Source organism: Saccopteryx leptura, chromosome 3 (assembly GCF_036850995.1).
Source record: "Saccopteryx leptura isolate mSacLep1 chromosome 3, mSacLep1_pri_phased_curated, whole genome shotgun sequence".
Lineage (NCBI taxonomy): Eukaryota > Metazoa > Chordata > Mammalia > Chiroptera > Emballonuridae > Saccopteryx > Saccopteryx leptura.
This window is the reverse complement of record NC_089505.1, coordinates 124,023,604-124,047,266: the sequence shown is the minus strand read 5'-3', so window position 1 is coordinate 124,047,266 and position 23,663 is coordinate 124,023,604. Positions and strand designations below refer to the sequence as shown.

The 23,663-nt window shown below is 36.4% G+C and overlaps 1 protein-coding gene across 1 annotated transcript in view; it reads left to right on the top strand.

Annotated features, from left to right (window-relative positions):
- Nucleotides 1–23,663, top strand: part of AGBL4 (AGBL carboxypeptidase 4) — a 1,215,313-nt gene that overhangs the window by 109,213 nt on the left and 1,082,437 nt on the right. Inside the window, exon 2 of the mRNA XM_066376234.1 lies at nt 4,908–5,030. Coding sequence (XP_066232331.1) covers nt 4,908–5,030 — 123 coding nt within the window. The remainder of the gene's footprint in view (nt 1–4,907; nt 5,031–23,663) is intronic.

The following is a 23,663-nucleotide window of genomic DNA, read 5'->3' as shown; positions in this document are numbered from 1 at the left end:
TATAATGTTAGTGCCTATGAGACTATAGTGATGTTCTCTTTCTCCGTTCTATTGATTATAAAGATGGTTGTGTTGAAGGGGATCCAATTTTTTTTTTTTTTTTTGGTTATCTTGTATTTTGAGGCTTTCGTTAGGTGCATACACATTTTGGATTATGTGTTCTTGGTGAATTGACTCTATTATCACTATATAATGTCTCTTTTTATTCCTAGTTTCATATTTTGTCATTAAATCTATATTGTCTGACCTTAATATAGCCTCTCTGACTCTTTTTTGATTATTGTTTGCATAGTATGTCTATATCTTTTTAATCCTTTTACTTGTAACTTATTCACGTTCTTATATTTAAACTTGATTTCCTATAGACATTGAATTTCCTATCATTGGATTTTTGTAGTTTCATCTGGCAGTCTGTATCTACATATTGAACATATCGTTAATTTATCTTAATTAAATGTAAGATCTTTAAATATGTTTGAAATTAATTATAATATTGTTCTAGTTATTTTCTGTTTGCTCCATCTGTTCTTTGTTCCCTTTCTCCTCTTTTGTCTCCTGCCTTCTTTTGGATTACTTAGTTATTTCTTTTAGTTCCTTTTTATCCTCACTATTGGCATATTTATAATAATTTTTTAGTGTTTATCCTAAGTTTTTAAATATATCTTTAATTTATTATAGTCCATCTGCTTTCCAAAGCTACATATGTAGTTTAAGAAACTTAGAACAATGCATTTCTAATTACTCCCACCAATATTTTGTGATATTGTTGTCATGTATTTTACATTTATATATGTCATAAACACACAGTACATTGCTACTATCTTTTATTTAGACAATTATTTACCTTTTAAAGTGATTACAAATAAGAAAATTTATATTTACCTTCATTTATATAATTTCTGAAATCCTTTATTCTGTAGGTTTTAGTTTATGTCTAGTATCATTTTTCCTTCAACCTGAAAAACTTCCTTTAACATTTTTTTTTTTTTCTGAAGCTGGAAACAGGGAGAGACAGTCAGACAGACTCCCGCATGCACCCGACCAGGATCCACCCAGCACGCCCACCAGGGGCGACGCTCTGCCCACCAGGGGGCGATGCTCTGCCCATCCTGGGCGTCGCCATGTTGCGACCAGAGCCACTCTAGCGCCTGGGGCAGAGGCCACAGAGCCATCCCCAGCGCCCGGGCCATCTTTGCTCCAATGGAGCCTTGGCTGCGGGAGGGGAAGAGAGAGACAGAGAGGAAGGCGCGGCGGAGGGGTGGAGAAGGAAATGGGCGCTTCTCCTGTGTGCCCTGGCCGGGAATCGAACCCGGGTCCTCCGCACGCTATGCCGACGCTCTACCGCTGAGCCAACCGGCCAGGGCCCTTTAACATTTTTTATAAGAGTGACTGTTGAAAATGGATTCTCTCATTTTTTGTTCTTTCAAAATACTTTTATTGTAGCCACAAGTCTTAAGATACCTTCATGGGGTCTAAAATTTTAAGTTAGCATTTTTTTCTTTCAATAATTTAAAGCTGTCATTACCTTGACTTCTAGTTTGCACAGTTTCTTATGAGTAGTCTACTGTAATTTTTTATCTTAGTTACTTTGTATGTAATTTTTATTTTAAGATATGAAAGATACAGTTTAAAAACTGTATTCTGCTTGGTGCTTCAAGGGTCTATAGATATCTTTCCTTTTTGTGGAAAAATCTCAGGCATTATTTCTTCAGATATTTCTTCTGCCTTGTTCTCAATCATCTCCTTCTGGAATTCCAGTTATACATATGTTAGATCATTTGATATCATCCCAGAGCATTTTAGATGCTGTGTTCTTTCTTTTTTCTTTCCCCTTTTATCTTTGTTCAGCTTATTTCTATTGACCTAGAGTTCACTAATTACTCATTGTGTCAGGTCTATGGGTGTGTATATTGTAGACATTTATCTTTGTTACAATATGTTTTAGTTTTAGCATTTCCTTTGGACTCATTACTGTAGTTTCCATCTCTCTACGAAATTCCCCATTTGTCCATGCATTTTGTCCTCCTTTTTCACTAGAAGCTTTCACATATTAATTTTAGTTTAAATTCATTGTCTAATAATTCCAGTATTTGGTCATTTCTGAATCTAGTTCTGTTTATATTTTTCTCACCTAGAGAGTAGGTTGTTTTCTCTTGATTTTTTATATGCTCCACAATCATTCATTGATTACTGGATACCTAGTGTCAAGAACAGTAGAAAATGGTAGAAATACTACTGGTCACTGGGAATGGATACACTTCTTTTTCTAGGTAATTTGAGCACTTATATCCACTTAGAAGTTAAGCTGAGTTGAGTCTCTTTGTTGCTATAGTTACCTTCATTTTGTCACTGGCTTCAGATTGTTCTAGTGCTACTTTATTTGTGAAGGAGAGTGCTGGGGTGATTGAGGATATTTTCCTCAATATGATACTCTACCTTGTACTTTTGTCCTTTCCCGGTAGTAGTACTACCACAGAGGTGGATTCTCTCAATACTTTTGTCTCTACCTGAATGGCCAGTAGTCGCAGCCATCACAGCGAGGCATGTGCAGGTTCTCATTAGATTCAGACAGAAGGCAGAGGAACTGCGGAGTCAAAAACTGGTGGGCCATTCCTTTATTCTAGCCTCACAACCAGCCAACGAGTAAAAACAAACACACAGAGGGCTCCAAAACCCACTCACACATTCTCTGGTTCCACAACCAAGAGAATCTATTCTGGTTTTTCCTAGAATCTAAGGCCCCCACCAGTCTCAGCGGAGCTCACAAAGTCCCTCACCCCTCTGGTTCCCATCTGCCAACATGGCTTCTTTTTCTCTAGCACTCTTCCTCCTTGCTCTCACTCTGCAAAAATATGGCCTCTTCTTAAAACTTTTTGGCATGAAAACTTCTCCTCCAGCAACATTAGCATAAGAATGGCCCTTCCCAAGCAGGAAAGTAATCACAGGTCACATACCTGGGCATCAGACATTTTTAACAATAAAAATGAGCAAATTCCAAAATCATATTTTACAAACTCATTTTCCCAACACAACCCTAGAAGTATATTGCTATTGTTTGTAACCCAGTGCTTGCTATCTTGGTTTTAAGGAAACAGGAGTATTTCTGTTGTCCTGGTAAATACTCACTCTTAGGCCCTATATATTCTGATCTTGGAGTGGCGATTTAAAAAATAATGTCATCTCTCTTTCCTCTTTCAATGATGCCTTGATCTTTGATGTCTTGTATAAGACAGAGTTTTCTACCCCTTCTCTAGAGGTAGGAGCTGTCTAATAATGTTGATATATAGTCATAGGCCCATGACTATTCCTGGCCCCTTACCTGGGTAAAAATTTTTTCCTTTTGCTGCTCCTCCTCCTGCAATGGTCTCAGTTACAAATTTTGTTTTTTCTCCTCTTGTGGATTAAGAATTTTATTTCAGAGGGAGGGAAACATATATTGGCGGGACTTTATGCCTTTTCTATAACAAAAGCCACTCCCCTTCTGCTTCACTGCTGGGGACCAGCCGCGGCTCCAAATAACGGTGTGGAATTAACAAAAAATGATGGGACTGGGAGGACTCTTCAAAATGCCTGGCAGTATCTGAGTGCCCTATAGCCCCAGTTCACTTTATTATATAGCCATATGCAAATCAAGGACCTTGATACAAAGTTGCACATCCAATGCTAAGACAGGAACTCTCCCAAGACAAAAACAGGATACATTAGTGAAATCTACCAACATCTGAAACAAACAAAAAAGTCAGAGGAAGGGCATGTATATTGCTTCCAGCAACCCAAGGAAGCAAGTAGAGTGGGTGCAAATACTCAGCATCATAGCGGAATATGGAGATGGAGAGGGAAGAACTTAGCCTTTTGCTAAGCCTCGAATCTACAATGGCTTTTTGCCATTTACGGTCCACAACACATCACAATGAAAAACATTTTCTAGTCTTTTGCCTTCTCCCTAATCTTTCTCCTAAATACCCAACAGAGGTACGGGAGTCCGCCAGTGGTTGTGAATTCCCTCTCATGCCTATGACTCTCACGGGTTCTACACTGTCAAGTTTCCTCTTCACTTGACTTTCAATAAATTTTTTAAAATTTAGCTTATTTATTCTTACTTACTTGTTATGACATCCAGTATTCCTTCCTTCTGTGCTCTGCCATAGAGGAGTTGATACCTACTTCCCATTTTCTTTTGATGGGGCCTGAATTTCCCTGGTTATCAGAATATTGGTTGCCCTACAATCTCAGTTTTCTGGTAGATTGTTAAAAGTCATGATTTGTTCTTTATTGGAATATTTCTTGTTAAGGTGGAAGCAAAAATCTTTCCAGCTTTCTACATCCTATGTGGAAATGAAACTTATAAACCTTTTAAAAATTAAAGTTTGTGGTAAGAATTATTACTTCTGTGCTAATTCAGTGGTTCCCAAATTTTTGATGATGAAACATTAGGTAGTTACAATGCTAGCTATAGAACTATTGCTTTTTTCAAAATAAAGTAATTAATTATATATTTGTGACAAGTTAAATATATTACTGTTATTATTAAATAATTGATGCAATTTAATGAACATTTTTTGCATTTTAGTAATGTAGATATTTTTCATATAATGCTCAGCAAAATTTTGAAACATGGATTTTACTATTTCCTTTTTTATGGATGAGAGAAACTGAGGCTTCAAGGGATTAAGTGATTTCATCAAAGAGAATTAATGTGTAGTACAGATGAGATTTGAGCCATATTTTTCTGATTTCAAAATGTTTTTTCTCTTTGTACTCTACTACAATATGTTGTTAATTTCTCATTGCCAGGATTAGTACAAAAGGACAGGGAAAGGGGAAAATTAATGATAGAAATCTAACTAGATTCTATTACTAAGTGCATTTTGATTTCTGTTTAACATAAATCACTTTTTTTTTAATAGGCAATGATATGGGAAAGGATGATGCCATCGGAGGGAATGTGAGCAAATATATGGTGCTTCCAGCTGGATTCTGTGGACAGCCCAAGAAAGGACATCTTATCTTTGATGCTTGCTTTGAAAGTGGTGAGTGAGTGAAAGGCCTTTGCTTTTGAGCTTGTCTGGTGAGGGTGTTTTAGATTCCAGTTCCACCCAACCAATCAATGTTATTCAACCCATTTAATATTTTATCTGAATGAAACAACTTGTCAGGGAAAAATAAATTTTGATGAAATTAACTTGGAAATACTTAAAAAATGAAATGCAATGATTATGTTGTTATAACTTATTAGAAGTATAATGGTAATAGTGGTGAACATTCATATAGTACCTTGTATTTTATAATGTCCATACCCAGATAATATTTTTGGGGGATAAAACTGATATAATTTGACTATATGATAAATTAATTATTGAATGTCTATTATGTATCTGGTCCTGGATGACATTCTCACAGATCTTAATCTTTGGAAATAGAAGTCTTTCCTATAAAGAAATGATGAGAGAACAGATTCAATTGAACACAAACACAAACAAAACAGCAAAAGTAATATTGCATCATAATCAACAAATACTGTGGGTATTCTTAAAGGAAAGATAGGACTTGATTGTGAATTCCCAGCTAATAGGGATTGGATCTTGTTAAATTCTTTATGCCTTGAGCCTCATGCTGTACTATGAATAGAAAACAGTAAGTATTCAGAACATGTTAAAAATATTAGTGAGAAAGGTAATCTAAATTTATTTTAAAAATAATTATTTTTGTTTTTGAATAATGTGCTTGCACATGTGTGTACATGTTTGAAGGAATATTCCAGGTCTCTGAATTATAAGAACATTTTTTTTCCCTTCTTTTCCAAGAGGGAAGAGGGAAGATAAAGAGACAAACTCCCACATGTGCCCTGAGTGGGATCCACCTGGCAACGCCAGTCTGGGCCAATGCTTTGCCCATCTAGGGCCATGCTTGCAACTGAGCTATTTCTAGCACCTGAGGTAGAGGCTCCATGGAGCCATCCTCAACACCTGGGGCTGATGTGCTCCAACCAATCGAGCCATGGCTGTGGGATGGGAGTAGAGAAAGAGGGAGAAAAGAGTGAGGGGAGGGTAGAGAAGCAGATGGTCGCTTCTGTGTACCCTGACCAGGAATCAAACCCAGGCACTTCCACAGGACAGGCTGATGCTCTACCACTGAGCCAACAGTCCAGGACCAGAATTGTTGTTTATAGCAATTGAAAACTTGTTTATGCAGAGTTTTTCTCTTTGTTTATTCCATGTTGTTTAGTTTGCCAGGGCTAAGCTAATTAAAGAAAAAAAATTTCATTGTTTAAAAAATTAAGCTATTTTACTAAAATATATACAAAATAATAATAATAAATAGATAAATGAGAGGATCTCAGAAAGGGAAAATAGCAAAAAAAAATTCAGCTGGATGGGTACATACAATTCATGGTATGAGATCCATACATTTCTATAAGTAGAAAACTAATTTAACTGTGTTTTCTGGCAGCTAGTGCAAAGAGATAAACAATATTTGTAAGATAAAAATAAACCAGGTACTGAAATCCGATAGAAATTTCTAAAGCATATACTGAAATGTGATGAACAACACCTTCGATGATACAACAATATGTTTCATAGGAGTGTATTTTGTAATATCATTCAATGTAGGATAAAGGTATCATTAAAAGCAAGTTCGGTTACCACTTGAAACAATTTGTTTGACATATGCAGCCTTCATTTTATCTAATTTAATTGAGGGATATATTTTAGATTATTTAAAGAAGGGAAGTAAGAGGGCTTTTATCTTTTGTGCTAACTCTGAGCTACTGGCTGTGGCTTCCTGGCATGCTGTGTTGAAAAGGATTCTGTAGCTGTATCTAGATTTACTTAGAAGGAGTTAGGTGATTAATAGATCTAATGAATGAAGAATATTGGTTTATGTGGATGAGGTATATTGCCTTCAGATAAACCTTTGTAATTATTTTGTCTTTTGGAGTTGTGTAATATGTAAAGTGCCCATCGCATTGCCGGGCCCTGAGCTGGTGGATATATATATATATATATTTTTTTTATGAGAAATAAGGTCTGCAGGTCAAATATGAATTTTCCTATGAATCCCTGATTTGTTTTTTTCTAAATACACCTCTCTATATTTCCCTTGGGAAAACAACCATACCACTCTAATTTTATTTTTTTAGAGACATTTAATACTTTTTATGATTTCTAAAAAAACTTCTTTTGTTCTCTTCTAATAGTAACTTGCTTCAGGACAGAATCTGAGTCTGATTAATCCCTGCTCTCCCACAGAACCAAGCAGAGTGCTTACAAAGTTAAGCACTAAGTTAATACTGTTTTTATTTGTTGAATGAAGTAATTTGAGCAACAGAAAGATGGGGAGAGATTGATTTTCTGATAGCTTTGATGAAAAAGTCATATTTGTTTCTTATTCCCTAATCCACCAACTTCTCTGCAGTTTTCATACCTTTGCAGATGGCTGTTTTCTCTGTGCCCCAGGTGTCACTCTCTACCTGGGAAAGTGTTAATTCAGACTCAGTCCAGTGTCTCTTCCTCTGAGAAATGGCACATCTCAGGCAGGTTTGGCTGATTTATCTCTGCATTTTACAGGCATCTCTTAAGCTCTTCTGTGATAGCCATTATTGCATTGCAGTCATTTAATTGTCTTTCTTTTCCCTTATTACTAAAAGTCATGGATGGTTTCTTATTAATTTTTTTTCAGCACTTAGTATATTATCAGTCATATAGTAAGGAGCTCAATAAATATATGAATAAATGAGGGAGGACAGCTAATAAACATAATAATCTTCATAAATTAAAATATTAATATTAGTATTTTAAGATTAATAAAAATATTTTTACATTTAAATAAAAATTTAACATTAATACCAACAAGAACATTGGGAGAAAATCAATAAAAATGGTCACTTACTTAATGCTTGCCAGACACTGTCCTGTGTACTATACAGTTTTTCTCATTTAATACTCACATAACCTGCCTGACCAGGCGGTGGTTGCAGTGGATGTGGAGGACCCAGGTTCGAGACCCTGAGGTCACCAGCTTGAGCACGGGATCATCTGGTTTGAGCAAAGCTCACCAGCTTGAGCCTAAGGTCGCTGGCTCAAGCAAGGGGTCACTGGTCTGCTGTAGCCCTTTGGTCAAGGCACATATGAGAAATCAATCAATGAACAACTAAGGAGCCGCAACGAATTGATGTTTCTCATGTCTCTTCTTTCATGTTTGTCTGTCCCTATCTGTCCCTCTCTCTGACTTTCTCTCTCTCTCTCTCTCTCTCTCTCTCTCTCACACACACACACACACACACACACACACAAAATACTCACATAACCTTCTGAGGTATTATATCTCCTGTGTAGGTGAGCAGACTGATGCTCAAGGATGTAAAGCTATTTACCTGAAGTTTCTGACTGACAAATGGTGCAGCTAAATATGAAACTGAATTTCCTGGCTCCAAAGGCCATACTTTTTAACCACTGCATATACATATTATCTTATCGTAGGTCAATTTATCATATATGAATACTATACTGTTGAAAATTACTCCTTAGGTGATAAGACAAGTAGAAAACATTTTTTTGTAATGAAGAAAAATGAAAAATTTTTTACTTGTTTAAATAAGCTATTCAAAAAAATACTATGTTTGGTTGCCATTATATGGCAACTTGAGTATTGTTTTGTGATTGGTATGAGTATATGTGTGTTGAGTATGAAAAGAGCATTGTAATTTATACTTCAGATTACTTGGTGAGCCTGCAAAATTTAATATGTTTACTGTTGCAAGAAAAAGGTTCAGTGAAATAAAGATATGGATTAGTCATTTGCATACTATTTCAAAACAATGGAAATAAAGTATTAAAATTTTTATTTTTTTTTTAATTTTTCTGAAGCTGGAAACAGGGAGAGACAGTCAGACAGACTCCCGCATGCACCCGACCAGGATCCACCCAGCACGCCCACCAGGGGCGACGCTCTGCCCACCAGGGGGCGATGCTCTGCCCATCCTGGGCGTCGTCATGTTGCGACCAGAGCAACTCTAGCGCCTGAGGCAGAGGCCGCAGAGCCATCCCCAGCGCCTGGGCCATCTTTGCTCTAATGGAGCCTTGGCTGCGGGAGGGGAAGAGAGAGACAGAGAGGAAAGCGCGGCGGAGGGGTGGAGAAGCAAATGGGCGCTTCTCCTGTGTACCCTGGCCGGGAATCGAACCCAGGTCCTCCACATGCAAGGCTGACGCTCTACCGCTGAGCCAACCGGCCAGGGCAAAACTTTTACTTTTAATTCCTCCAATGGAATTTACTACATTTACTTGTGTAATTTTTAAAAATTATTGTTAATATGTCTTTTTTATAGAAATGGCCTTCATTCATGGCGCAGTATAAAAATGTGCCATGACTACATTAGAAATCAAGGTTTTTAGATTAATGTCTCATTAATATTTTATTTTTTTAGATGTCTAAATGGATGGTATACTTGTTTTTTTAACTTTATGTGGAATAATTGACAAATATAATTTATATTTAAAGTATGAAATGTGATGATTTGATATATGTTTATATTGTAGAATAATTACCAAGATTAAGATAGTTGACACATTCTTTACTTCACATTCTTAACATAGTTAACCTTTGTTGTGTGTGTGGGGGGAGTGTTTAAGATATACTTAGCAACTTTCAAGTATACAAATATCATATTATTAACTGTGGTAACCATGCTGTACAATAAATCCTCACTTAACTTGTCAATAGGTTCTGTGACTTGAAGCAAAATGAGTTATAATGAAATGAATTTTCCCACAGGCTAATTGATATAAATGAGTTAAGTTCCTATGGCATCTGATCATCATAATGAAACAACATTATTCAAGGACCTGCTGTACTCAGAACTTATTTAACTGAAAATGTTTACCCCGTGACCTGCATCAACTCATTTCCCCTTGCCCCTAGCCCCTGGCAACCACAATTCTATTCCCTATTCTGTGAAATAGGCATCATTGAAACATTATTCACAATAGACAGAATATGGAAACAACATAAATGTCCTTTAGCAGGTGAATGGATAAAGAAAATGTAGTGTATATACAAAACGGAATATTACTCAGCCATACCTTGAAGGACATTCTGCCATTTATGACAACATGGATGAATCTGGAGGGTATTATGCTATATAAAGTTGAAAACAGAATTAAACAAGATGCATCATAGTACAATACCCGGAACACAGGCTTTGGTGTCAGACAGACCAGGTTGATTACAACCTTTGTCACTTATTGGTTATGTCATGCTGATGAAATCACTTAAAGTTTACTCATCTCTAAAACTAGGAAAATAAATAACTGTAGTATTGAATAATGTAAAATAGAAATATTACATAAAATAAACATCTGGCAAACAACTTCAGCTAATAATTTTAATGCAACCTCTCTCGAGTTCATCCTTCTCAGTGCTTCCAAAGCTAAAATGGAAATCATCTGATCCTATTACTTTATTGCTTAAAATCTTTCATGACTCACTACTATGAACTCTAAATACTTTTATTTAATAATGTCTTTTAACATTAGATCTGATACAAATTTCCTTCTTATTAATACAATTTATTCCAGAACATGCCATCTTACAAGGTCATTATCTCTTTAGAGAGAGAAAAAATTAGCACAGTTAGGATAAAATAGCATGGTTATGAAATATAAAGGAGTGTTTCACCATGTTTAGAACTTCTGGCCTGTGATCTGTGGTGGCGCAGTGGAGAAAGTGTTGACGCAGAACGCTGAGGTTGCCAATTAGAAACCCTGGCTTCCCTGCTCAGAGCACACATGGGAGTCGATGCTTCCTGCTCCTCTCCTGCCTTCTCTCTCTCTCTTTCCTCTCTAAAATGAATAAATAAAATCTTTAAAAAGATACAAAAACATTTAGAAAAAGAACTTCTGTTGGAGAAATATCGGCAGCTGTAGAATTGTAGGTGACTAATTTAATTCTGTTCTTTGTTTCTGACTCATAATTGAAACAAAGCTGAACCTTTATAGTAGTGTTTTCATTTTTTAAAATAATTTCTGACCTCTTTACTGAATTATATCTAATATATATGGTTATGTATCACCTTGTATATTTTTCTTCTATTTCTTCTACCTCCTCTTTGAGGAAGGAGCAAAATATTTCATTCCCAAATAACTATCCTTGAAGAATCAGGACCTTTCCTACAGTAACAGTCCTGAACCTACAGGCCTGGGAAAGAACAGCTGAAGAAGTATGAACTGTGTTTAATGGAATTACATTTGTATACCTCCTCAACTCCTCTTTTTTTTTTTTTTTTTTTTTTTTAATTTTTCTGAAGCTGGAAACGGGGAGAGACAGTCAGACAGACTCCCGCATGCGCCCGACCGGGATCCACCCAGCACGCCCACCATGGGGCGACGCTCCGCCCACCAGGGGGCGATGCTCTGCCCATCCTGGGCATCGCCATATTGCGACCAGAGCCACTCTAGCGCCTGGGGCAGAGGCCACAGAGCCATCCCCAGCGCCCGGGCCATCTTTGCTCCAATGGAGCCTTGGCTGCGGGAGGGGAAGAGAGAGACAGAGAGGAAAGTGCGGCGGAGGGGTGGAGAAGCAAATGGGCGCTTCTCCTGTGTGCCCTGGCCGGGAATCGAACCCGGGTCCTCCGCACGCTAGGCCGACGCTCTACCGCTGAGCCAACCGGCCAGGGCCAAGTCCTCTTTTAAAATTAACCCAGGGGACTTCTGGTCCATATGACCCATCTCACTATGGTTTAGCTGTGACAGAACTGCAAAAAATGGGGACACATCACGTAATTAAATGTGGTTAATCAAGTTTAGTTATAAACCTCATCTTTCCAATAAAAAGTTAAGGTACTCCTTGAATGATTAACATATTATATATGTGTATTAGTTTAAGATCTAAGATATATGTTAAGCACTTTTTCAAGCGATGACCATGATACATTTTCAATTAGAATTTGCTTTTAAATTTTTGTTGTTACTGCTTCCCATTTGCAAATTTTTTTACATTGTATTCATTAGGAAAACTAAAATGTTTCTGTGTTTTTACTCTTTAATCTTCATAAAATAGTCACACTTTGATAGTATAGTCTAAGTATTGAAAAATCCATACAAACTGCATTGTTGTGCAGCTTTCAAAAAGACTTGCCTTCTGAAGGTGTGGGGCTATTTTGCACAAGTCACCTGTTTGCAGTCAGTTCCCATTCCCCATTAGTTCCCATCCTTCTCTGTATTGCAGTGGACCCCCCAACCCCCCCTGCAGTTGCACTTCCCAGGCTTCCTGGATTCTGGCTAGGTTCAGCTAACAGAAGGCTCTAGCAGGAGATTGAAGGTCAGGAAGGAAGGAGAAGCCTGAGTATTGTTCCTCCTTTCTCTTTTGTGCAGCACCTGCAGCAGTAGCTATGTCTCCTTCAGGTTTTGTCAAATAGCCCCAACTCTGTTGGATTGCCCTGACTCTCAGGATCTTGTGGCCTGCAGCCTTTGCTCCTGTTCCCATGCGTGTTGTAAAGACTTCCTGCTGCTGTTAATCTCTGTGTTGCACCATTTTCATTTGTTTGACCTTTCAGCTCTCTTAACACTTTTGCCACTAATATCCTGTAATACATTCCTTATATTGAATTACCTGGCATGGGTTCTGTATTGACTTATCCCTGATTGATTCATGCCTCACTTTTGAAGGCAAGAAGCTTTGCTCAGTGATTCCTTGAGGTTCCTGTAAGTGGGAAGACTGGAGCTTCAACTCACCACCTGCTGCTTCACATGGCTCAGCCTTTGGGGAAGCTCTATTGTAATGGTCAGAGTTAACACTGCTGGCTTTAAGTGTTGCCAATCTAGTAATTTCCTGTACTGGGTCATGCTTAGTTATTTTATGACACCATGGTAAGTGAGTTGTGCTCTTGACAAGATTTTTACACTCTAAAATAGAGTTTGTGTGTGCAGACTGAAGGGCTGCCAGACTTTTTTTTGTGTGTCTGGTTTATACAAAAATTCAAAGACAAACCATAATTATGTAGAAATGTTATCATGTTGTTACAGAATATTTTTTGGGCTTCTGCTGAGTTTGTATCCTATGGCCTATGCTGAAGTCATTAGATATTGTTTGGTTTTGAGAATGTACCCATGTGAGTTTACTTACTCTCTGAGTTTGCACTGTATTTTGGGAACTTGTTGTTTATTTTTAAATTCTTTTTCCTTTCAGACAGGGCTGAGCTTTTGAATAAGCGAAAGTGTCCCCTTCTCCTTTTTTTGCTTGCTATGGAAAATAGGAGGCTGGGAGCATTATAGTCAGAGAGGTAGGTCTACAGAGCAGAATGAATTAAATCTAGCTCCACCATTTAGTGCTGTTCCTTGAACAGGTCATTTAAACATGGAGCCTCAGAACATCTTTAAAATAAGTATAACAATATATACATTACAGGGTTGTTGTGTGGATTAGAATTACTGTTAGCCTAGCAGTCAATGGCCAATTGTGAAATGTGAAGGAATCTCAAGGAGACAAATAATTCATTTTTATGTGTATGGATGTGGTGGGATGGGGTGGAGTGGGGTGAGTGTGGGAGGCCATTGAGAGAGATTTTATAGAGGAGACAATATAGGAACTGCACCTTAATACTCTTCCTGGAGTGCTCTTCAGGCAGCATGGTTTTCTCCCTCACTTCAGTTATTTATTCAAATGCCATCTTCTGAGTGAGGCCTGTCTTAGCTGCCCTGTATAAAAATTTCAACTCTTTTCCACTGACATTTCCCATATATGCTTTATTTTTTTTCTTAGCACATACCACTAACATAATATATATTTTACTTATTTACTTATGGTTTAACTTATTGTCTGTCTTCTCTACTAGAATATTAACTCCACAAAGGTGGAATTTGTCTTTATTTTGTTCCCTGGTGCCCAGAACAATGCCTGGCATATGATAGGTGCTCAATAAATATTCATTGAAAGAACTAGTATTAGAATGAGTAGAACTGTACCAGATGAAATTAGTTTTACAAAAATTTATAGTATTTTTACAACTATTGACCTCAAATTATAGGATGTAAATTGAGGAAGTTGGCATGGATATATTGATTTATGAAAAACAAACACTTATCTAGCAACCTTATTCTTTGAGAGCATTACTGAGAACGGGTGAGTTGGAGGAAACTGTTGATTAGCCAAAGTAGTTGTTACAAAATGCATGCACTAATGTTCATGCACTTTACTCTGTGGAAGAGATACTTAGAATTTATTTCTTCTTATTTAGACACAGTTCTAGCTATCTTGATAATATGAGTTTTCATCTCAGGAAATTTGTGGGCAGATGGAGCTTGAGGAGATAAGAATGCTCTTTGATGAGAAATCAAAGTTGACAAGCTGACAGAGGGGAGGAGACAGGAAATATAAAAGTAAACAACAAAATTTAAATATTTAACCTTCGAGATATCTGTTTATTATCATCAATATAAGATTATATATTCTTTATCATCAGATAAGATTAAATTATATACACGGCGATTTTAGAAATATGTCCAATAAAAACAGAAATGTTCCTATATACCTATTACATCTTCATCCCTACAGTCTTGTTTGTATCACCTCTGCTCCAGCAAGATAATTCTCTGAAAGGTTGCCAGGGACTTAATCAGGTAATTCAGTGTTTTTGTCTTTGCTCTTGATTCTTTTGCAGCATATGACATTTCTAATAATCACCCTTACTTTTTGAAATTCTTTTCCCCTGGCAACATTGACTATACCATCCTCATCCTCCACTCTGTTTCTGACTGACCAGTCTTGTATTCATCTACACACGACCCTTAAGGCATTCTCTGAAGTTCAGCTCACCTATCTTTTAATCCTTATAAATCTTGAGTATCGCATCTGATAATTCACCATCCATCCATCCATTGAGAATAATTATTATGCTCATGAAATATCCTGAATCCACTAATTTATTTCTGCTTCCCTCATTCAAACCCCATCTGTTATTGGGAACTACTCTTTCTCTTGCTTCTTTTCACTCATGTTCCCCTTCCCCCATCCATTCTCAAAACAACACCTAGAGTGATCCTTCAACAACTCAGATCAAATCCCATTTCTGTCCTACTTGGAACATTCTATTGTCTTCCCATCAGAGTTAGAATAAGATGCTGATTCCTCACACTAACTACAGTGAGCTGGACCTTGACTACTTTTCTGACTTTATCTGATGCCATTCTCCTTCTTCCTAATAATGCTTTAGCCACAATGACTTTCTGCCCATTCACAGAGCAGGCCAAATTTATTTCTGCTTTAGACAGTCTGATGCAGCTATTTCTTCTATTTGAAATACTGACCTACATGCCTTCCTTCCTACATCACAATCTTTGCATCTTGGCATTCAGATCTTGGCTGACATATTGCTTTGTCAGAGTGGCCTGTTTTGTTTAGCCAGTCTAAAGTAGCTATGCAATCATTCTATCATATCATCCTGTTTTTATTCTCTGCCTGTTCATTAATTATTTATTTATCTGCTTCCCTTATAATAAAAAACAGTCGACTTATCTAAATTTGCTCTATCACCAGAGCCTGACATGTAGTAGGCTTTCAATAACTATTTGTCAGAAGGATAAACTAAGTCTGTGGCAGGTACTGTGGGTATAAAGATAAAGGTGGTAAGTTATTTGTACTGCGTTGGTTATTAGCCTTTCTTAGGTCACAGGCATTTTTGAGAATCAAATGAAAACTATGAATTCTCTTCCAGTAAAAATGCACTTACATACCTATAGTAAAAATTCGCCTAAAAATTAGAATACTTGATTTCTTGAATACTCTTTGTTAGCCACCTTACTATCATCCCTGCCATCTTAGAAACTTTGGAATATACTTTCATTAAGTCATAATCTTTATATGATTATTGGCACATAATCAATGTACTGGTACATGCTTCTCAATAACTATGTGTGCTCAAGAACTGTTTTTTTGTGTGTGTTTTTTTTAATTCCAGTGTCATGGCTCAGTATATGGTCTTGTGGTGGGTGACTTTTATGAAGCTCTCATCACATGCAGTTTACTACATGAATTTGTCAACATCCAAACTGGTTTATATCTTGTTCAACTAAATTAGTATACCAATTGTGAATTTGGATTCCAAATGATTATTAAACTATCATACTGAACTTGTTTTATAGCACACCTGTAATAAACAGTTTGTAGGACAGCAACAATCTGTCGGTTACATTTTGAATAAGCACTGCCTTAGAAAGATCCATCAGTTTTGACGTTTCAAGACACCAATCTCATAATTCAACCTACCTGATTGTGTCTCTAGCTAGATGTTCAATTGGTATTTTAAACTGGATATCTCCCCCAACCAAACTTATTGTGTTCTAACTCCAAAAAAAAAAGCCCCTTTGATTTTGTTTTTAATTTTCAAAAATTCTTTGTCATCCAGAATCTTCTTAAACTTTTCTTTGTTTCTCTACCAATCACTCATTAAATCCTATTATTCTGCTTCAGTTTTCCTTAACCTCTTTTTCTTTATCACCCTACTAAGGAAACTTTTTAGACACTTTATTTTTCTAATTTCCCCAAACCCACACAATTTTAATGCTACATATATACTGCATATTTTTATGTACTGTAGTCCTTCAGAGGACCACCACTCATTGTAATATTTGGAAGTTTTTTGCCTCTCCTGATACCACCACTGTTAAGAACATATGCTTTACCTGTATGGTCCTTCTCATGTATGCATTTTCATTTTCTTCCTATTTCCTAATATAAAAACTTTATTAATTTGATTATTTTAATTGAGGGGAGGGGAGTTAGTAATACAGACTCTTGCATGTACCCCAATTGGGATCCACCTGACAACACCTGTCTGGGGCTGATGCTTGAATCAACTGAGCTATTTTTAGCACCTGAGACTGATGCTCTGACCAACAGAGCTATCCTCAATGCCCAGAGCCTATGCTTAAACCATTCAAGCCACTAGCTGTGAGAGGGTAAGGGGGAGAAAAGAAGGAGAAGGAGGGGGAGAGAAGCAGATGGTTACTTCTCCTGTGTGCTGTGATTGGGGATTGAACCTGGGACATCTATACACTGGGCCAACACTCTATTCATTGAGCCAAGTGGCCAGGGCCTATTATTTTGATTTTGATCACAATATTCTCTTTGTCTGAGGGTTCCTTGCCACATTTTTATTAATATTAGATCCATCCTCAAGGCTAGCACCCAAAGTTTCTTTTCCATGAAGATTCTTTTATAATTCCCCTTATATAGAACTTTTTACTCTTCTAATTTCCTATTACAACCTTATTGATATTTCTATTATGGAACATAGATTTTATTGTTGTTTCCAAGTGTAGGCCTCCTGTGGGCAGGAACCATGATTTCTTTCCTTTTCTTACTCTGGCTAGCTCTGCCCCCCTGTTGGTTTGAAGTTTATTTATTCATTTATTTATTTATTTACAAAATTGAATAAGGTATTTAAAATATCCATGACTGAATGAATAAATGACAATTGCTTACAAATAAAAAGGTAGGTACTAAAGTATTTGTTAAGTTTGTACTCAACTGAAAATGATCACTCTCTTGGGTGAGACATTGTCCTAAAGCAGGGGTCTCCAAACTACAGCCCGTGGGCTGCATGCGGCCCCCTGAGGCCATTTATCCGCCCCCCACCGCACTTCCGGAAGGGGCACCTCTTTCATTGGTGGTCAGTGAGAGGAACATAGTTCCCATTGAAATACTGGTCAGTTTGTTGATTTAAATTTACTTGTTCTTTATTTTAAATATTGTATTTGTTCCCGTTTTGTTTTTTTACTTTAAAATAAAATATGTGCAGTGTGCATAGGGATTTGTTCATAGTTTTTTTATAGTCCAGCCCTCCAGTGGTCTGAGGGACAGTGAACTGGCCCCCTGTGTAAAAAGTTTGGGGACCCCTGTCCTAAAGTCTTCTGTTTTCCTACCTCTGTCTTCATTGTCTGTACAGGGACAGAGTTATTATAGAAGATAAAATCATGGAAAACTGATATGGTTCCTTGCTTTATCATCAACTCAGACTTATATTGGAAGACCTAAGGGAACCAAGGGTAGATGGTTTAAACTGACCCAGTGCCTTCATCTTAATTTTCAATTTTTCATTCTATTGATAATTTACACATCAATCACAGAACATTTGTATTTGAAGTATCGCTTAAATATAGTCAGACATACTTATTTGGAAGTATGTTGGAAGCAATATCTCATAAGGCAGGTTTCATTGCAGCATTTATTATAGAAGGAAATGCTCATATACATGTGTACTGGTTAATTCCTTCCCAATTTGTTTTTAAAAAACTTTCCTATGCAGTAAATTTAAATTACATATACTTTTTATCTTTTAACAATTTTCATAATTATTCCTGAAGAGTGTGTCAACATAAGAAAGAAATAGCCTTTTCACTTATCAATTTAAACAAAGATATTGAAACAGTTTTAAAATGTTAGGAGAAATGTAGGTTTAATTTTTAATATTAATGCTTAAAGATTTAATTTTTGATATAGTAATGCTTTATGGGAAAACATGTAGCTAGTGGAGTCTTAGCTTTGGAAACATATTTTGTTGTGAGTTCTGGTTTTACTATTTACTACTTGAATGCCTTTGAGTTACTTATTGTATTAGTCAGGGTTCTCCAGAAAAACAGAACCAGCTTATAGAACAGCAAGTTGTGACTCTTAGAGGTGAGCATATGGCAATGAACCTGTTACCACTTTTGGAAGCTTTAACTCACTCCTTGTGAAGGGTTTGAATATCTGATCTGGGAAAGCTAAGTGAATGTGTTCATAACATATTTTGCTCCTTATTGATGGAGGCAGATAATTGGATTTTCTAGCAGTTGATGGAGAAAGAATGACATTTGTAGATTTGGAGAATTCAATCCTTTAGGATTAGTCAGGAAAATGTTATAGACTTGAAATTGAGAGTTAAGTATATGCTTTCAGAAGGAATTTGACCTGTTTGTATGTTGTGGTTGTGGATACTAGTTCATGTATTCAAGAAATGCCAAATTGGTTTGTTTATTTATTTATTTATTTATTTAATTTTTGGTACTTAGTTAATATTTTTTTAATTTAACTTATTGTGTTTACATAGATTCTAGTGTCACCCCGATTGCATCCCCCCTTCCCCAGTCTTCCCCTCAAAATATCCCTTGCTCATCTGGGTCTCCATCTCATTAGTACTGATCTCTAAAGTATTGGGATAGTAAATTTTATGTGTCAAATTAACTGGTCCACATAGTGCCCATCCCTTTGAGATTTTGAAAAATTCAATTTTCCATCTTCATTGAGGCTCTTTCTCTTTTCCTGAAGTTACATAAGATTTGAAGATTTAGAGAATGAGATGAGACCTACTGATTTTGAAATGTCTGGGTACCATGACATCCTCCTCATCCAAACCCATGCAGCCCTTGAAAGTGGAATACCTCACTGCACGCAGGGAATGGGAGTTTTTCTTTTCTTTATTTAATTAATTGTGTTTACATAGATTCTAGTGTCACCCCAAATGCATCCCCCCCTTATTCCCTTCAACATCTCCCTTGGCCCCTTCTCAACAGCACCCTCCCCCCTTCCCTTCAGGTTTATCCCATCCTATCATCCCCTTTTCTTCTGGTCCCTTTGGTCCCTCCTCTTTCTCAATTCTGTTCCTCAGTTCTCATTGTTCCTTGGGTTCCTCAAATGAGTAGTGAGGTCATATATTTTTCTTTCTCTGCCTGGCTTATTTCACTTAACATAATAGTTTCCAGGTCTATCCATGTTGTTGTAAAGGGTAATATTTTCTTCTTTTTCATGACACTATAGTATTCCATTGTATATATGTACCACAGTTTTTTAATTCACTCGTCCACTGATGGACACCTGGACTCTTTCCAGATCTTTGCTTTTGTGAACAATGCTTCCATAAACATGGGGGTGTATTTCTTTTTTCAGTCAGTTATATGGTGTTCTAGGGATATATTCCTAAAAGTGGGATGGCTAGGTCAAAAGGAAGATCCATTTTTAATTTTTTGAGGAATCTCCATACTGTTTTCCACAGTGGCTGCACCAGTCTGCATTCCCACCAGCAGTGCAGGAGGGTTCCCCTTTCTCCACATCCTCACCAGCACATATTGTGTGTTGTTTTGTTAATGAGCGCCATTCTGACTGGTGTGATGTGGTATCTCATTGTGGTTTTAATTTGCATTTCTCTAATGATTAGTGATGTTGAACATTTTTTTATCTGTCTATTGGCCATCTGTATGTCCTTTTTGGAGAAGTATAGTCCTAGCTACAGCAACCAGACAAGCAGAAGAAATAAAAGTCATCCAAATTGGAAAAGAAGAAGTAAAACTATCATTATTTGCAGATGATATGATACTGTATATAGAAAACCCTAAAGTCTCAGTCAAAAAACTACTCGACTGATAAATGAATTCAGCAAAGTAGCAGGGTATAAAATTAATACACAGATATTAGAAGCATTTTTATACACCAACAATGAACTGTCAGAAAGAGAAATTAAGGAAACAATCCCCTTCACTACTGCAACAAAAAAAGTAAAGTACTTAGCAGTAAATTTAACCAAGGATATTAAAGACTTGTACTCGGAAAATTATAAAACATTGATAAAAGAAATTAAGGAAGATACAAACAAGTGGAAGCATATACTGTGTTCATGGTTAGGAAGAATAAACATCATTAAAATGGCTATATTACCTAAAACAATCTATTAATTCAATGCAATACCAATTAAAATACCAATGACATACTTCAAACATATAGAACACATTCATTATATGGAACCAAGAAGGAACATGAATAGCCTTAGCAATCTTGAAAAAGAAGAATAAAGTGGGTGGTATCACACTTCCTGATATCAAGTTATACTGTAAGGCCATTGTACTCAAAACAGCTTGGTACTGGCATAAGAACAGACATATAGATCAATGGAACAGAACAGAGAACCCAGAAATAAACCCACACCTTTAATAACAATTGAGATTTGACAAAGAAGGTAAGAGCATACAATGGAGTAAAAACTGTCTCTTTAACAAATGGTGTTGGGAAAATTGGACAGCTACCTGCAAAAAAATGAAACTAGACCACCAACTTACACTATTCACAAAAATAAACTCAAAATGGATAAAAGGCTTAAATGTAAGTCGTGAAACCATAAGCATCTTAGAAGAAAACATAGGCAGCAAGCTCACCAACATCTCTCGCAGCAATATATTTGTTGATTTATCTCCATGGGCAAGTGAAATAAAAGACAGGATAACCAACTGGGACTATATCAAACTAAAAAGCTTTTGTACAGCTAAAGACAATATGAACAGAATAAAAAGACAAACCACACAATGGTATAACATATTTGACAATATGTTGATAAGGGGTTAATAACCAAAATTTATAAAGAACTTAATAAAACTCAACACCAGGAAGATAAACAATCCAATCAAAATATGGGCAAAAGAAATGAATCTAGCAGCTTTTAACATTTTCTCTTTATCTCTTAGCTTTGGTATTTTCATTATGATGTGTCTTGGTGTAGATTTCTTTGGGTTTCTTTTTAATGGAGTTCTCTGTGCTTCTTAAACTTGTGTGACTTTTTCTTGTATCAGTTTAGGGAAGTTTTTTGCTATGATTTCATTGAACAAGGTCTCTATCCCTTTTTCTTTCTCTTCTTCTTCAGGATGTTGTTTCTCTTTAGATTGTCACAGAGCTCTCTTAGAGTTTCCTCAGATTTTTCAGCCTCTTTTCTTTTTGCTACTCTGCTTCTGTGTTTTTGTTTATCTTGTCTTCTAAATTGCTGATTCGATCCTCTGCTTCATCTGGCCTGCTTTTAATTGCTTCTAGTGTAGTCTTCATTTCTGATATTGTATTTGTCATTTCTGACTGGTTCTTCTTTATTATTTCAATGTTCTTTTTGATGCTTGTAATCTCTTTATTTATGTGCTCATTATGTCCATCCATCGTTGTTCTAAGATCTTTCAGCATTCTAATAATTGTTATTTTAAACTCTGCATCCAGTAGTGTGGTTATTTTCATATCACTCAGTTCAGTTCATTTTCTGGGTGTTTCTCTTGTTGATTCATTTGGGTTGCACTTCTCTGTCTTTCGATTATGTCTGTGTATACTCTCCTCATTTGGGTGTGTTGTTTGTAGAGCTGGTTGAGTCTAGGGTTGGTGTTGTCTGCTTCAAATTTTCAATTGTGTTATTTCTAGGTCTTCTTGGGTTGACATCAGCTGTTGTTTATAATCCACTGTCAGCGGGAATGGGAATTTTTATGGGGACTTTTACCTAAATTCAGAGCCCTAGTGTCCATACCTCTTCCTCACTAGGTGCTCTGCACAACTATTCTCTACTGAGGACTACTATGGAGCACCTGTTCCTTCTACCACAGATGGGGTCTTTGACTTTTATCACGTTACCAGGGATTATTTCTTTTCTTCTGTTTCTAGTGGAAGTCTCTTCTTCCTACTAGTATAATCCTGGCTAAGGTCAAGAACAGAAGTGTTGGAGCTACTTTTGCCTTTTTATTACCTCACAAACCTCTTTGGAGGCAAGAGAATTTGAAGGGTCTTAAGAATGTATGGTGTGTGTGTGTGTGTGTGTGTGTGTGTGTGTGTGTGTGTTGGGAGGCAGTATTCAGTGTGGGAAACATAGAATGTGGGATATCTCACATATAACACCAAAACAAATCAACATCTCAATAACTTATCTTCTAAAAGTGATTACTGTTGGTGTGGTATTCCTCCCCACTCCCCATTGACAGATTGGGATTGCCTAGGAATCAAAAGGCCTTGCACTTCTGTATATGGCTATGGGAAACTCACTTAGCTTCTCTGAGTGCATGAGCTAATCACTAAAATGGAATAATGAAACTTCTCCTGCCTAATTGACAATACTGCTCTTACACACAAATGGTAGAAGATTGGGAAAATGTTCTCTGTTAATATATTCTAAAATATAAGAACTTTTGGTTTGTAAATTTGTGGTAGGAGAGAAATTTCTCATAAGTTTTTAAGTCAAAAAAGTCAATTTTTTTTTATATAACACAGAAATCCTTTAAAATTATTTCAAATAATTTTCACTCACATTGTATGGGGGAAAATGTATTCTAGCCAAGTTTATTTTTAAGAGGGGAAAAATATAGAATTCCTTCATGTGTTCTGAAAGTGAACAGAATTAGAATGGTTAGGAAAATATTGATCACCTATTAAACGCCAAGCACAACACAAGAAACATTCTATACCTTATCTATAATTTTCCTAGGAATTCCATGAAATAGATACTATTTTCCTTATATTTCAGGTTGAAAGCTAAAGGTCAAAATATAAGTAAATGACAGAGCCAAGATTTGACCTTTTTCTGATTCAGAGACCTTGGTTTTTTCTACTGAATCACATACTTCTTTTCTCTGCAGTTTTGTTGGCCGCAGGTGAATTGGAATGGAAGATTTAAGTTTAGGGCAGTGATTTTCAACCTTTTTCATCTCATGGAACACATAAACTAATTGCTAATTTCTATGGCATGCCAAATGATATATTTTTGCAGATCTGACAAAAAAATAGGTATAATTTTGATTCATTCATACTGGATAAGTATTGTGTTGACTGTTGTCATTTTTTTTATTCTTTAAATTCTTTATTTCATATGCTTATTTCAGCAATAATAAAAGACAGATTTCTTCTCA